This window comes from Trachypithecus francoisi, unplaced genomic scaffold (genome assembly GCF_009764315.1).
Source record: "Trachypithecus francoisi isolate TF-2019V2 unplaced genomic scaffold, Tfra_2.0 Lachesis_group17, whole genome shotgun sequence".
NCBI lineage: Eukaryota > Metazoa > Chordata > Mammalia > Primates > Cercopithecidae > Trachypithecus > Trachypithecus francoisi.
In genome coordinates this window covers 51840399-51854907 of record NW_022681462.1, presented here as the reverse complement: position 1 = coordinate 51854907, position 14509 = coordinate 51840399, and the positions used below count along the sequence as shown (strand labels likewise).

The following is a 14509-nucleotide window of genomic DNA, read 5'->3' as shown; positions in this document are numbered from 1 at the left end:
CATGAATATACCCGTTTGTCCTTAGGCCAGTGTTAAGTGTATTGACTGTGGCTTTTAGAATATCAAAAGCCCATAAAGTGTTTCTGTTTTTGTTTGTTTCCTGGCAGGTTGGCATGCTAAAAGAAGTTCAATGAGGACTTCAGTAGACACTGTTTCATAGACCTTTATAAAGGTTACAGCCAAGAGCTACATAACTACAAAGTGGAGAATTATTTATTCTACTTTATGAATAAGACACAAAACAATACCCAGGGAAAGCCTATCACCCTGCAGGTGACTGCAGGAGCCAGCCTGGCTTCCCAGGCCCCATTTTCACATCCTTCCCTCTCTGATTCCTGTTCCTCTGAAGAAGTTGCTTGCATGGTTCTTAAACCCCTGTGGTTTAGGGCAGGCCATTATGTTTGGATTCTTTGAATTGCAATGAGGTGTAAAATGCAAGACACGAAGAGACACCGAGAGAGGCAGAGTGCTTTTGCTCTGCTTTCTCCCCTACTGGGTACAGAGCCAAAGCAGCACAGAGCGAATGCAGCAGTGCCTGTGACCTCTGCTCAAAGTGATACCTTCAACTACACCAGTGCTCCCAGTCTGGGGGCAGAGTGTATTCCTTACCAATAAGGGGCTCTGGCTGAGGTTCACAGACCATCCCCGGCCCCTGGGGACAGCCAGGTGCCTGTCCCAGCAGCAGTATGTCGGTGTGGGGGTGAGTGGCGAAGGTGGCCTGGGTCACAAAGTGTCCGTAGTGACATCCAGCTACAACCTTCCTTTTCCCGGTGGGATGGACCGTCGTTCTTTAAAAAAAAAATCCACAAAGCAAGCCAGTATAACTCTTAAACAAAGAGGAATATTTATTTAGCAGAGACTTTACAGACAATACATGCCCTTGGCATTTGTTTTTCTAGAGCAAAATATAGGTACTTTGCTTTAGATGGGTATATGGGTGGTATACAGCTTATCTTCTGGAATAAGGCACACTGGGGCCAAATTTACTCTCCTTGGGAACTAAAGGATATAGTCACAATTGTTAACCCCACTGGCTTTCCAGAAAAAAAGACACATGAACATAATGAATGGGGGAATCTCTGACCCTGCAATGTTTTCTTGGGGTAATAAATTACCCCAGGCCCAGGGGCCTCAAACAACAGAAATGGATTCTCACAGTTCTGGAAGTTGGAAGCCTAAAAATCCAAGTGCCAAGCAAGGTCGGTTCCTTCCAGAGGCTCTGAGGGAGACTTGCTAGATATTTTTCTCCTTGTTTCTGGTGATTGCTGGAAATCCTCGGTGTTCCTCAGCTTCACTCCAGTTCCTGCCTGTGTCTTACATGGCCTTCTCCCTGTGTGTCCGTTATCTCTGTGAATTTTATTGCTTTTCTTTTTTGTATTCTTTCAGTAGAGACAGGTTTTGCCGTGTTGGCCAGGCTGGTCTTGAACTGGGCTCAAGCGATCCACCCACCTTAGCCTTCCAAAGTGCGGGGATTACAGGCGTGAGTCACCACGCATGGCTAGTATCTCTGTGAATTTTCTTATCAAGATAACAGTGATTGGATTTAGAGCCCATCCTAATTCAGGATGACTTCCATTTAACGAATTACATCTACAAAGATCCTGTTTCCAAATAAGGTTACGTTCTGAGGTTCTGGGTGGACATGAGTTTTTTTTTGGGGGGGATGTTATTCAACCCAGCACAGGCACCAAGGAAGTAGATTTTTTCTGGGATGCTTCCCTAAATCAATGTGGGAACATGACACTTCAGATACTTCACAATGGTTTAAATGCAACTGCTACTGCACCAATTATTTGGCTCAAAGTTGAGTACAGGGTGATATCTATTGGTGGGATGGTGGGGTGGGGGAGTGGCAGATTCATATATAGTCAGCATACAGATATATACACACACATATACATACATATATACATATACACACACACATATATATATATATATATATAGAGAGAGAGAGAGAGAGAGAGAGAGACAGACAGACAGACACTCCCTCTGGAGTATAGTGGTGCAATCATAGCTCATTGCATCCTCAAACTCCTGGGCTCAAGGGATCCTCCTGCCTTAGCTTCCTGAGTAGCTAGGACTACAGGCGTGTGACCATGTCCAGATACTTTAAAAAAAAAAAAAAACCGTGTAGAGACAGGGTCTCACTATGTTGCCCAAGCTAGTGTTGACCTCCTGTTGTTGAGCAATGCTCCCACCTTGGCCTTCCAAAGTGCTGGGATTATAGGCACAAGCCACTGCACCTGGCTTATATTTCTTTTGTTAAGATACTTGTTGATATATGAAAAACTCAATATTGGAAGTATCCCAGAAAAGTGTTGGCTAAATCCGGGAAACTGCAGCAAAAAGTGATGTGCATTGAATTCAAACTCACTTGTTCATTCATAGTTACTCCAGATTTAGTTATGGAACGCTCTCCTTAAAAAAGAAGTGTAAAAAATACAAACTCCTTAAAATGAACTCCAGTTTTCCATGTTTGCTGATTGTTCTTTCCTGTGACAGACGCTCATTTCTTCTAAGTCTCTATGAATTGCTGTCCTCCAATTTCAAAATACTACCAAGCCTGCCTGTTGCCTAAGTGGAGTAGGAAGACCAAATAATACTCTTAATAGGAATGATAGTAAAGGTCTGTGGCCAAGAGTCCTTTCTATACCACACATGTAAAGAAAGGGCTACCTTTAGATGTGAGCTGTGTGTGGCTGCCTTGGTCCTGGCAGTTCCAAGAGATTCATCTGGTCTCTGACCATGTGTCTGCAGTCATTTGCCCAACATTCTAAGCCAAATCACAGAGACCAATCAATGGCAGCCAGTCAGCATACAGTAACTGGACAAGCAGAAAGTTTGAAAGTGGACTTTGTCACCCAGTAGTTGCCTCAGCCTTCAGCGTCCACACACATGGGAAATTATGATCATGACTCTTACCCCGGGCTTTGAACCTCAAAGACCCGGGTTTTCATTCTGACTCTGAGACATCTGAGAGTTTTTGTGACTAGAAAACAAGCACATGACATGCCTACTACCCTGGCTTGCACACAGAAGCTCTTATCATTTTTATGTCTACTATCAAAATCTGGAATGGAAGCAAGAAAGATGCTGACGTTGGCAGAGTGGCTGCACAGAATACCTGCTGTAGGTGAGCCTGACTTCCAACCACCTGGGGCTCCAAGGATAGACTGAAAGGGGACTGGCAGAACTGCTGGCAGGTGACATTGATTAAGGGTTTTAAACTCTACTACCAAAATGGTCTTTGGTGATACACCTGGGAATAAAGCCTGCTTGATAAAGATCACTAGATTCCTTGCTTACCTGCATAATAACACTATTTTCCTGGTCTTGCCATCAGACAGGGTGGATTAAGATCTTGAGACCATTCATGATGTTCTCCTCACTTTGAGTGATGAAAAATCTGATGATTACTGACTTCACAGCACAAATACTTAGCCAGTGGTTCACACATTTTCTGAGTACTCTTTAAAGAAAAATGTCATGAGCAACTGGACACAGTGGCTCACGCCTGTAATCCCAGCACCTTGGGAGGCTGAGATGGGCAGATCACCTGAGGTCAGGAGTTCAAGGCCAGTCTGGCCAACATGGCAAAACCCCATCTTCACTAAAAATACAAAAATTAGCTGAGCGCAGTGGTGTGTGCCTGTAATCCCAGTTACTCGGGAGACTGAGGTAGGAGAATTGCTTGAACCCAGGAGGTGGAGGTTGCAGTGAGCTGAGATAGTGCCACTCTACTCCAGCCTGGGAGACACAGCAAGACTCCATCTCAAAAAAAAAACAAAAATGTCGTGAGCTCCCCAAACTAGGAACTAGAGTCCCTTTTGGTTCCAGCTGATCAAAAGCTACCATGAATTCTGCACCTTTCCAAATACATTTGTATTTCTAAAATTTCAACAGAGTCTGCAGAAATTTGTAAAAGTCTATGTCGGAAATAGTTATGTCGTCTACAGCCAGGGCTCAGCATACATTGGGATTAGATAAGGCTTAGGTTTTGCCTGGTCTGAAGCCAGGGGTCAGACCTGCTAGGTCTGCACCCCAGCAAGGAAGTCAGATCACTATTCTTTTCTTTGTGCTCCCCAGAGCTTTAACCCCAGCTCTCCCCGTTTCTGCAGTCTTTCCTGTCCATGAAACAGAAACCTTCTATTACCTCTGGCCCCCGAGACTTGACCAAGCTCTCCTGGGACCTTTCTCTTAGGAGAATTTATCCAGTGTGGATGACAATGGCACTGATGTCTCTAAGACATGCTGAGGACCTAACAAGTGACTGATTAGAAGACAAAACAACGAAGTAATGTGGAAAATGGCAGGTTTCCTCCACAGGACAATAGCTGGGCCCCTCCCTGGTCTTTCACTCAGAAGCTGGCTAACAGAGTTGTCTCCAGGCACTCAGGCCCCTCGCCCTGCACTACCCACCACTGCTCCTCCAGCACTGGTAACACCTTCCAGGCTTTGGAATACCAGAGGCTGTTCTTGATGTTGATGTTAAAACCACTAGTGCCAACCATCTGTTGTGGGTGTTTTTTTTGTTGTTGGAGATGGAGTTTCACTCTTGTTGCCCACACTGGAGCGGAATGGCGTAATCCTGGTTCACTACAACCTTCAGGTCCCAGGTTCAAGTGCTTCTCCTGCCTCAGCCTTAGAGTAGCTGGGATTTACAGGTGCCCGCCATCACACCCAGTTAATTTTTCTATTTTTAGTGGAGAGAGGTTTCCGCCATGTTAGCCAGGCTGGTCTCAAACTCCTGAGCTCAAGTGACCCACCTGCCTCGGCCTCCTAAAGTGCTGGGATTACTGGCCTGAGCCACCACAGCTGGCCTCAACGATCTGTTAAACATACTACCTCATCAACTGGAGTCTAAAGAACAGCCCTCCCCAATGAAACGGTGACCCCTCCCTTATTTTCATTGCCTCCACCTCCCCAACCTTGAAGAGGGGCCTATAGGGATAAGAACTTGTAACATGGGACTTGAATAAGTCACACTCTCTGCTAAAACGGTCTACACCAGGGGTGTCCAATCTTTTCTACCCTGGGCTACACTGGAAGAACTGTCTTGGGTCACATATAAAAAACACTAATGATAGCTGATAAGCCAAAACAAGTCTCAGGGTTTTAAGAAAGTTTATGAAGGCCCAGCATGGTGGCTCACACCTGTAATCCCAGCACTTTGGGAGGCCGAGGCAGGCAGATCACTTGAGGTCAGGACTTCCAGACCAGCCTGGCTAACATGGTGAAACCTTGTCTTTAACAAAAATACAAAAATTAGCAGGGCATGATGGCGCAGGCCTGTAATCCCAGCTACTACGGAAGGATAAGGCAGGAGAATCACTTGAACTCAGGAGGAGGAGGTCACAGTGAACCAAGATCATGCCACTGCACTCCAGACTGACCAACGGAGCAAGACTCCATCACAAAAAAACGAAAAGAAAGTTTACAAATTTGTGTTGGGCCTTATGCGGCCCTTAGGCTGGGGGTTGGACAAGCTTGGTCTAGACCATCATAGGCCCCCTGGTTACCATTTGAAGTGAGTTCACAAATGGTCTTAGGAGGATGTTCAGGTATTTTTAAATCAGTCTCATTATTCTTTCAAGTCTCTGGAGCATAATTTAAACCCTGGAAACTCTAATTTACTAAATGGCTACCTGAAGTCATTGAAAGGCATCCTGAGTCCTTTCTTCTAAGAAGAACGATGCATGAGGGCCTGGGGTCAGTGAGTGTAGCAGAAACCCAGCCCAGCTGTGTAACCCTGAAAAACGCTGTGTGCTTCAGTGTTCATTCGTTCTTTTTTTTTTAATTTCATTGAAGATAAGACACATCAAAAATGTTCTTTTGGAGGAAAATGGTAACTGTTTAGGCCTGCCAGGGTTATAATCACAAACACACCCTTCCTTTTTGTTTCACTCACATGACTTTCAAAAGTCTTCCCTGAGAAATATGCTTTGAAACTTAAAAACAGAAAAATGTACTGTTACATAACAGCTATTCACCTTGTAAAACTAAAGGTCCTAGAACTGGTTTCAATTATTTTCCTATTTAAGATCTGCAAACTCAGTCCCAAGGGCTAAGGATATTTTTCTTTCCCTTTTTCCCTGCTTCGACTTAAATAGCTAGAAGTGAATTTCACAATGTGGAACGCAATGTGGAAAGCTAAAAACTCCTTAGCTTTAACTGAGGAAACATCTCATCCTGGATCTAGGGAGAGAAAGCTTTTCCTCCTCTGGCCAATGCCCAGGCGCTTTTGGATGTACATGAAAGTACGGTCCAACCAACGGGCCCCCGCGGGGCAGACCGGATGGCTTTCCGCGGGAAGGGTGACAACGGGGAACCCACAGATGGGAAGCCCGACCCCACTGCCAACTCGGACCCGGGGCTTTTACGCGTGTGCGTGCATGGGAGGTCCCTCCGCGCTGGGCCTGGGGCCGCTCCTAACACCTGGCTTTCACCTGGCGTCCCGAGGGCAGCCGTAGCGGGAACCACGCTTCCCCTCCCCGGCCCCACCTCCTCCATCCGAGCGTCCCAGGGACCTGGCGGCTCACCACCGGATGACGCCGCTGTGCGGGCCCCGCCTGCCCCCGAGGCTCAACGGCAAGGCCGGCACCCCCTCGGCCATGGCTCGGTCCCGGGCCTGCAGCACCGAGGCTGGCAGCGAGCGGCGGCCGTGAGTGCCGCTAGGTTGCACCGGTCCTGCCACCGCCGCTCCTCGGTGTTTACTTTAGAAAAGGGCGCGCGGGGCGCGGGGCGCGGGGCGGAAACCCAGTCCTCCAGGCCCGAGCCCGGGTGCGCGAGGGCGTGTGGCGAGCCCGGCAGGCCACAGCCCCCCCAACCCCCTCGCCCCGCCGAGAATGAGCGGACCCCGCCCTGCATCCTGCGGTGTGGGCTGGAGCCGTCTCCCGCTCGCACCCAGCGCCCGTCCCACCTCCGTACCAACCGATCAAACAGGCACGCGAACAAGCACCAACTTACACCTTTTCCAATCTGGTCGCGGTGTTGAGTTCGTGGGGGGTCCTTGACTGACTTGCGCATTGGAGTTCTCAGGCAGTTTTCAAAAATACTGATACCTGGCTCCCGCTCCCCACCCCAGCCCCAAGAGGTTCTGATGAATTGGTCTGGGCGAGGGCAGGCTGGGCCAACCTTTTTTCAGGCTCCCTGGGTGATGCTAATGTGCCCGCCGTTGCCAGAAACTACTGGACCTAGGAGTTTTGAAAAATCTCCGAGCTCAGAATTTCTGACAGACGGGTGCATGGGGACTTCCAGGAGGCTGGTCCCAGGTGACTCCAGTGTGCCGCTCCAGGTGAGCAGTGCCACCTCAACGTGAGTCCCCATATCTGCAGCCAGACCCTGCAAGTCCTTGCCCTCAAGAGCCATTTATGTCAGTGTCATTGCTGTGTAACATGGAGCTGCTGGCCCTCTCCAAACTCATTTCCTTTTTGGGGAACTGTGTGGTTATTGTATTAAGTGGCATTCACTTGCAAGGCTGTGGCGTAGTCAGAGCTCAGTCATGCAGCCTTTACTGTGGCTGCTAACTGCTTCAGAGTCTCCGGGTAAGGATTTCTCAATCTAGATCAAAAACACATTTGCCAACTTAGCAACAACAAAAACCAAACCGCCCAGTTTACAAATGGGCAAAAGACTTGGATAGATATTTCTCCAAAGAAGATACATAAATGCCTACTAAGCACATGAAAAGATGCTCAACATCATTAATCATTAGGAAACGCAAATAAAAACCATACCCAAGAGGATGGCTATTATTTAAAACATAGAAACTAACGAGTGTTGGTGAGGATGTAGAGAAATTGGAACCCTTGTTCACTGCGGGTGGGAATTTAAAGTGGTGCAGCTGGCCCAGGGCAGTGGCCCACGCCTGTAATCCCCACACTTTGGGAGTCCGGGGTGGTCAGATAACCTGAGGTCTGGAGTTCGAGACCAGCCTGGACAACATGGTGAAACCCCGTCTCTACTAAAAATACAAAAAAAAAAAAAAGCCAGACATGGTGGCAGGTGCCTGTAATCCCAGCTGCTTGGGAGACTGAGGCACAAGAATCGCTTGAACCTGGGAGGCTGAGATTGCAGTGAGCCAAGATTGCGCCACTGCACTCCAGCCTGGGCGACAAGGTGAGACGCCATCTCAAAAAAATATATATAATATTAAAGTGGTGCAGCTGCTAGGGAAAACAGTATGGCCGTTCCTCAAAAATTAAACATAGAATTACCTTATGATCAGCCAGTCCCACTTCTGAGTGTATACCCGAAAAGAATTGAAAGCAGGAATGAAAACAAGTATGTACAGCAATACTCATAGCAGCATTATTCACAATAGCCAAAAGGTAGAAGTAACCCAAGTGTCTATGGGCAGACGAATGGATAAACAAAATGTGGTACGTATAAATACACTAGAACATTATTTACCCTTAGAAAGGAATGAAATTCGGATACATGCTACAACACGGATACACTGAAAACATCATACTAACAAATAAAGCGCACAGAAAAGCATGATTCCACTTACATGAGGTCCCTAGAAGTCAAATTCATAGAGACAAAGTAGAATGGGGGTTGCCAGGGGCTGGGGGGTTAGTGTTTTAATGGGGACAGAGTTTCAGTTTGGGAAGATGGAAAGTTCTGGAAATAGATGCTGATGGTTGCAAAACAATGCGAATGTACTTAATACCACATCACTGAATTGTGTACTTACAAATTGTTAAAATGGTAAATTTTATGTTATATGTATTTTACTGCAGTTTTTTAAAAAGTCTGTCCCCAAAACATACACACACACAACACACACGTTTGAGAAGTACTTCTGGAAGCAGGAAAGAGATCGATTCAACAAAGGAAACAACTGCCGACTGCCTCCCACGTGCCAGCCCTGGAAGGTAGCTGCTGGGGCCCACCAGAGATCTCCAGGGCCAGCATCCTCCCTTCCACAGGAACACCATCACCAGGGTGAAGCTCCAAGGTCAGTTCCAGAGAGAGAGCAGGACATTCAGAACCTGGACCCTGAAGTTCAACCAGGTCACTGGAGCTGACCCGGGATGGCATCTGACTCTCCTTTGGGGCACTGCCTCATGAATCAGTCTGGTCCTGAAGCCTGGGGCATTTGGAGCGTAGGGGTGGGATATTAGTGAGTGGGAATGATGTAATCAACAAGTGAATGGGGCCACTGTTAGCCCTATTTATCTTCTCAGCTGAGTTTCCTTGTTCAGGGCTGGCTGCTTTAAAATGCCACCCAGTAGAGGACAGTTGACTCCATATCATCCTCTCTCAAGCCAGGGGCTGGGGGGAACCTCACCTGGTGCCTTAAGAGCATCCATATCAGGATGGGAGGCCAACTATGTGAATAGCAAGAGTTGGGAGACTGCTGAATGGCAACCATGACGAAGAACCCACAGGAAAAAAAGATGAAGCAATGAGGTGAGGCGATATGGCAGGGCTCTCCAAGGCCTCACTCTGCAGGTCAGCCTGTCTCTAGAAGAGGTAACACATCCCTTTGGACTGGGAGGGGGAGCCCCGTGAGGTTCCTTCATCTGCTTTGCCCTGAGTGCCAAGTCCTGTCCTCCTGCAGTGGGACAGGCAGGTCCTTCTCAGTGGCTGGGGGAAATATGGTTCCTTCCCCTTCTCATACTGGTCCTGCAGCAGTTCCTTCCACCCAGGAAACTTCCCAAGATGCCTGCTCATGTCCACAGACTGGAAATAACCAAGGGAAGAGCCTGCTGTTATTTAGGACCTTATGTCACTGCTGGTACCATAATATTTGCACACTTACTGAGCATCAACCAGTACCAGGCACTGGAACAGACCTTGGAAATACAATGGGGACACCATGACCACCTGGTTGACCAGTGGTCTCTTTGCTAGCTATTGCATTGAATGTTAAATGCTATGAAAAGCAAACATCATCTTATCTCGGCTCAGAGCTCTTGAGGCTTGATTAGAAGACTCTAGAAATAAGGCCATGTGGTCAATTTTACACCCTCCACCCAAAGAGCCTATTAATTTCATCTATTACAGGTGACAGCTGGTGTCCCTAGTTTGACCAGCCATCTTATAGATCAGACTCTGAGTAGTTTCATGCTAATACAGTGACACTCTCAGAAGATTTATTCCCATTGTATGTCTTCCTAATGTGCTAAATACGCAAAGGACATTTACCTCTGCACACAACTCCATTACTAGCAGCATAATTAAGGCTTTCAGTTGAGTTGACCACATAGCCACATAATTCACTTAGTAGAAATTAGGTATAAAATCCATTTTCTTTTCAAAGAATGTTTAACTGGAAGTGACATCACAAAAAACTTCCTTCTATGGTGTTCACTGAGGAGACTGCTAGACCCATGTATGTGCTGTCTTGTACCTGAAAATCTAGTCTCTATCTCCAGGTTGAGCATCTTTGCTCTAATATCTAAACCAGGACAAGGAAAATAAATGTTAAGGTTTATATCAAGTAGAATTCCAGTTTTATGTCACGTTATATACACAAAGCTAGAGAACCACATCTCTTTTATCTAAACAGTAACTTCTTTTACCTACTTCCATCTAATTGGTTTCTAGCTTATCTAATTAGTCTCATTTCACCTTCTAAAAGGGCACCAGCTGTGCCTTCTCCTTGCACAAAACCATCTATGATCTAGGGTGCTTAATTTCATTCAATTCTTGCAATTATTCACTTTCTGTGGATGTACCCAGGTGTCTTCAGGCAATAGATGTATTTTTAAATAAAGCTAATGAGCATAGTGGATTTGGTCCAGAATGCACAATGTAGCTGCATCTGCACAGACGCAGCATTACAGAGAACAGACAACTGCATGTTCCATTTAGCCTGGAAGAGACTCCTTAAGATCCCTGGGCTCTAAACCAGTAAGCTATGGAGACTTTCAAACTATACTAGAGCAAAACAGTCTCATTGGAGAGATTCCAAATCACTATCACATGTTGCAATTTTCCTTGGTCTATGCTCACCTTTTGAGTATCTGGCTTTTACCCCAGTTGAAATCAATGGGAACATTGCATTCAGGAGAATGTATGTAATGAGAAAACCTAACTCCAAATATAAAACACTTCTGTCATTTCTTTATCTAAAATCCATGATTAAGAGGACCATGACGATATCCCATTGCTGTGTTTTTTTCCCCAATGCAGTTTTCCTGTTTCCCTTTTTGCAGAGAGATGCTGGCCACATAAGGTATAACAAATAGCATTATCTGCAGAGGAACTCTGAGAATGTGTGGAATGAAATGAAACAGGCTTCACTCGTCACAGAATGCTTGTAAATTGTAATTTGCAAAGTAATGCATTTGAATTCTTTTGTTGCATTAGAAGTGGGATTTTTCTGGAAATCTCATGGAAAACCAAGCAAAAACTAAATGAAAAGTGGTTTCCTTTTCTGCAGATGATTAGTAGGAATTTAATAAGTCATCTTATTAAAGCCATCATGTAAGACAGACACTTTTCCAAATCATAACTATGAGCAAAATTATAAATCTTACCCCAATTTACTAAATAATTTTCCAAAAGAATGAGAAAAGGCACACTAAGTCAATTACTTTGGATTTGTGTCAATACTATTTTAAAGCTTTTTACAAGCATGAAATAATTATTTTTCAAAAGCAGTTTAAAACGATAGCATTAGTTAATTTTGGGTAAGATAAACCTTCATTTGTCCTCATGGTTCATATTATTCTTTGGTAGAAACGTGCTAGAACAGCTGCTCGCTCCCTGCTGTTCTGCATGGAATTATTTCCTGGTGCTATCCCCACCATGAAATGAATTTCACTACAGCATCTCCAGACAGAGTACATGTTTGACACATCTTTCTAAAGGACAGCAGACTGCCTTTCAATGGGTCACGTGACCTCCTGCTAATTACCCATTGTAATTCCCCAGCACAGGGAAGCAAGAAAGATGCTTTACAAAGAGCATCTGCCTGTGAGCTTTGCTGGAGAACAAAGGTAAACACATCCCAATAGATGTGTCAAGATTGTTAAAGCTCGCTTTATGAAACAAAGCCTGGCTTTAAAAACCACTAACCTTAAGACCCCGCAAGGCCTAAGATGCAAAATAGTTGTCAAGATGGTCTTTTTCAAATATTATTTTCACGTTATCGCTGTGCTGGGACCGTAAACACTTACCCAGTGCCTCTCACCGCATCTGTGTGGAGGTGAGCTGAGAGGCACGGACCTCTCCCACCTGCCTCTGCTTGTTCGTCAACCAGGCCACTCCAATTGACAACGTCTTAGAACCTTGCACAGGAAGTAGGCAAGGCAACAGAAGCTGAAGGGAGAGGCCACAAGCACCCGAGTCTGAAGAGCTGGAGGGGACAGACCCCTGAGAATTCCCTGCCTCTCGTGTGGTCCAGGAATCTCTCCTGGAGCTCATCTGTGTACCCCGACAAATGAACTTTTCCCTTAAGTCATTTAGAGCAGGTTTCCTTTTCTTATCACAAGTTTATGAGTTTTTTTTGGGGGGGGGGACAGAGTCTCATTTTGTCACTCACGCTGGAGTGCAGTGGCACAATCTGGCTCACTGCAACCTCTGACTCCCGGGTTTTCCTGCCTCAGCCTCCCACGTAGCTGGGATTAACAGGCGCCTGTCACCCTGCCTGGCTAATTTTGCATTTTTAGTAGAGACAGGGTTTCGCCATACTGGCCAGGCTGCTCTTGAACTCCTGACCTCAGATGACCCACTTGCCTCAGCCTCTCAAAATGCTGGCATTACAGGTGTGAACCACCACACCCGGCCAAGTTCACGAGTTTCTAATACCTGTGATTTGTCTTCTCAGTAAGGATCTGGGAGGAGGTGGTTCCCACACCCTTCCGGAGGTAACCATTTTGAAGGACATTTGATGCCCCATGGTTAAGCTAAGTGGTAGCTGGAGTTGAGTCATTCACTGGACAGATTTTTAGGGAACACCCACATGAGCCTCTTGCGTGGGAGGGGGTGGGGTGACCTCAGAAACGATAAGCTGCAGTGGCCCCTGCCTTCAGGATACCCACAGTAATCACCATCTCTGACAGGAGTGAAAACAGAGCTACCCCCAAAACTTCTGTACAGTAGGCCCCATTACACAGTAGTTGGAGCTCTGGCTGGGGACCTTGTCAACAGGTTATGCAGCTGAGGACCACCGCTTCGGCCCCCTGGCAGGAATCACAGGAGTCACAGCCAAACCACAAGGCCTACACAGCCCATGAGAGGAAGGAGAAACAAGTCCCTCAAGGAGAGTGACTCGCGTGCAGCCACACATTGACCGTGGCTGCCATCAGCATGACCAGCACCCACCTGACAAGCGGACTGCCTTCGAGTCCGTGGTCCAAGTATGTCCCAAATTCGTGGGTTCTTGGGTCCCGCTGACTTCAAGAATGAAGCCATGGACCCTTGCAGTGAGTGTTACGATTCTTAAAGACCATACGTTCGAGTGTGTTCCTTCAGATGTGCCCAGTTTCTTCCTTCTGATGGGTTCGTGGCCCCGCTAGCTTAAAAAGATAAGCTGTAAACCTTCGCTGTGAGTATGAACAGCTCACAAATGCCACGCGAGCACAAGCAGCGAGCAACAGCAAGATTTACTGTAAACAGCTGAACAGCAAAGCCTTCACATCACTTAAAGCAATAACAACAAGTTGCTGCTGATTGGCCCTGGCAGCCTGCTTTTATTGCCTTATCCGGCCCCACCCGCATCCTGCTGATTGGTCAGTTTTACAGGGAGCTGATTGGTCCATTTTACAGAGAGCTGATTGGTTCACTTTACAGAGAGCTGATTGGTTCATTTTACAGAGAGCTGATTGGTCCGTTTTGACAGGGTGCTGTTTGGTGCTTTTACAGTCTCTGAACTAGACACAGAGTGCTGATTGGTGCATTTACAATCCTCTAGCTAGACATAAAAGTTCTCCAAGTTCACATTATATTAGCTAGACACAGAGCACTGATTGGTGTATTTACAAACCCTGAGCTAGACACAAGAGTGCTGACTGGTGCGTTTACAACCCTTTAGCTAGACACAGAGTACTAGACAAAAAAGTTCTCCAAGTCCCCACTAGGTTAACTACATGCAGAATACTGATTGTTATATTTACAAACCTTGAGCTAGACACAGGGTGCTGATTGCTATATTTACAATCCCTTAGCTAGACATAAAGGTTCTCCAAGTCCCTACTAGACACAGGAGCCCAGCTGGCTTCACCTAGTGGATCCTACCCGCACTGGGGCTGCAGGCGGAGCTGCCCGCCAGTCCCGCGCCATGCCCCCCACTCCTCAGCCCTTGGGCGGTGGATGGGATCCCGCGGGGCCGCGCACAGGAGGCAGCGCTCTTCAGGGAGTCTCGGGCTGTGCTGGAGCCTGGGGCGGGGTAGGGGGCGGAGGCTCGGGCATGGCGGGCTGCAGGTCCCGAGCCCTGCCCACCCCGAGGGGAGGCAGCTGAGGCCCGGCGAGAATTCGAGTGCAGTGCCAGCGGGCCGGCACTGCTCGCTGACCAGGCACACCCTCTGCAGCTGGTGGCCTGGGTGCTAAG

The 14509-nt window shown here is 46.9% G+C and overlaps 1 protein-coding gene across 3 annotated transcripts in view; it reads right to left on the bottom strand.

Moving 5' to 3' along the window:
* The window catches only part of RFX8 (RFX family member 8, lacking RFX DNA binding domain), an 85013-nt gene extending 71410 nt beyond the window's left edge, over positions 1-13603 (bottom strand). The window contains exon 1 of one of the 3 annotated variants that reach the window (XM_033175682.1): positions 13415-13603. Coding sequence is in view for 1 of the 3 variants with exons in the window: in XM_033175680.1 (XP_033031571.1) it covers positions 6543-6616 (74 nt within the window). In the remaining 2 variants the exon portion in view is untranslated. Of the gene's footprint in view, positions 1-6542; positions 6705-12137; positions 12210-13414 lie in introns of those variants that run through there. The other 2 variants (XM_033175681.1, XM_033175680.1) reach the window with 2 other exon arrangements.
* Positions 13604-14509: the final 906 nt, after the last annotated feature.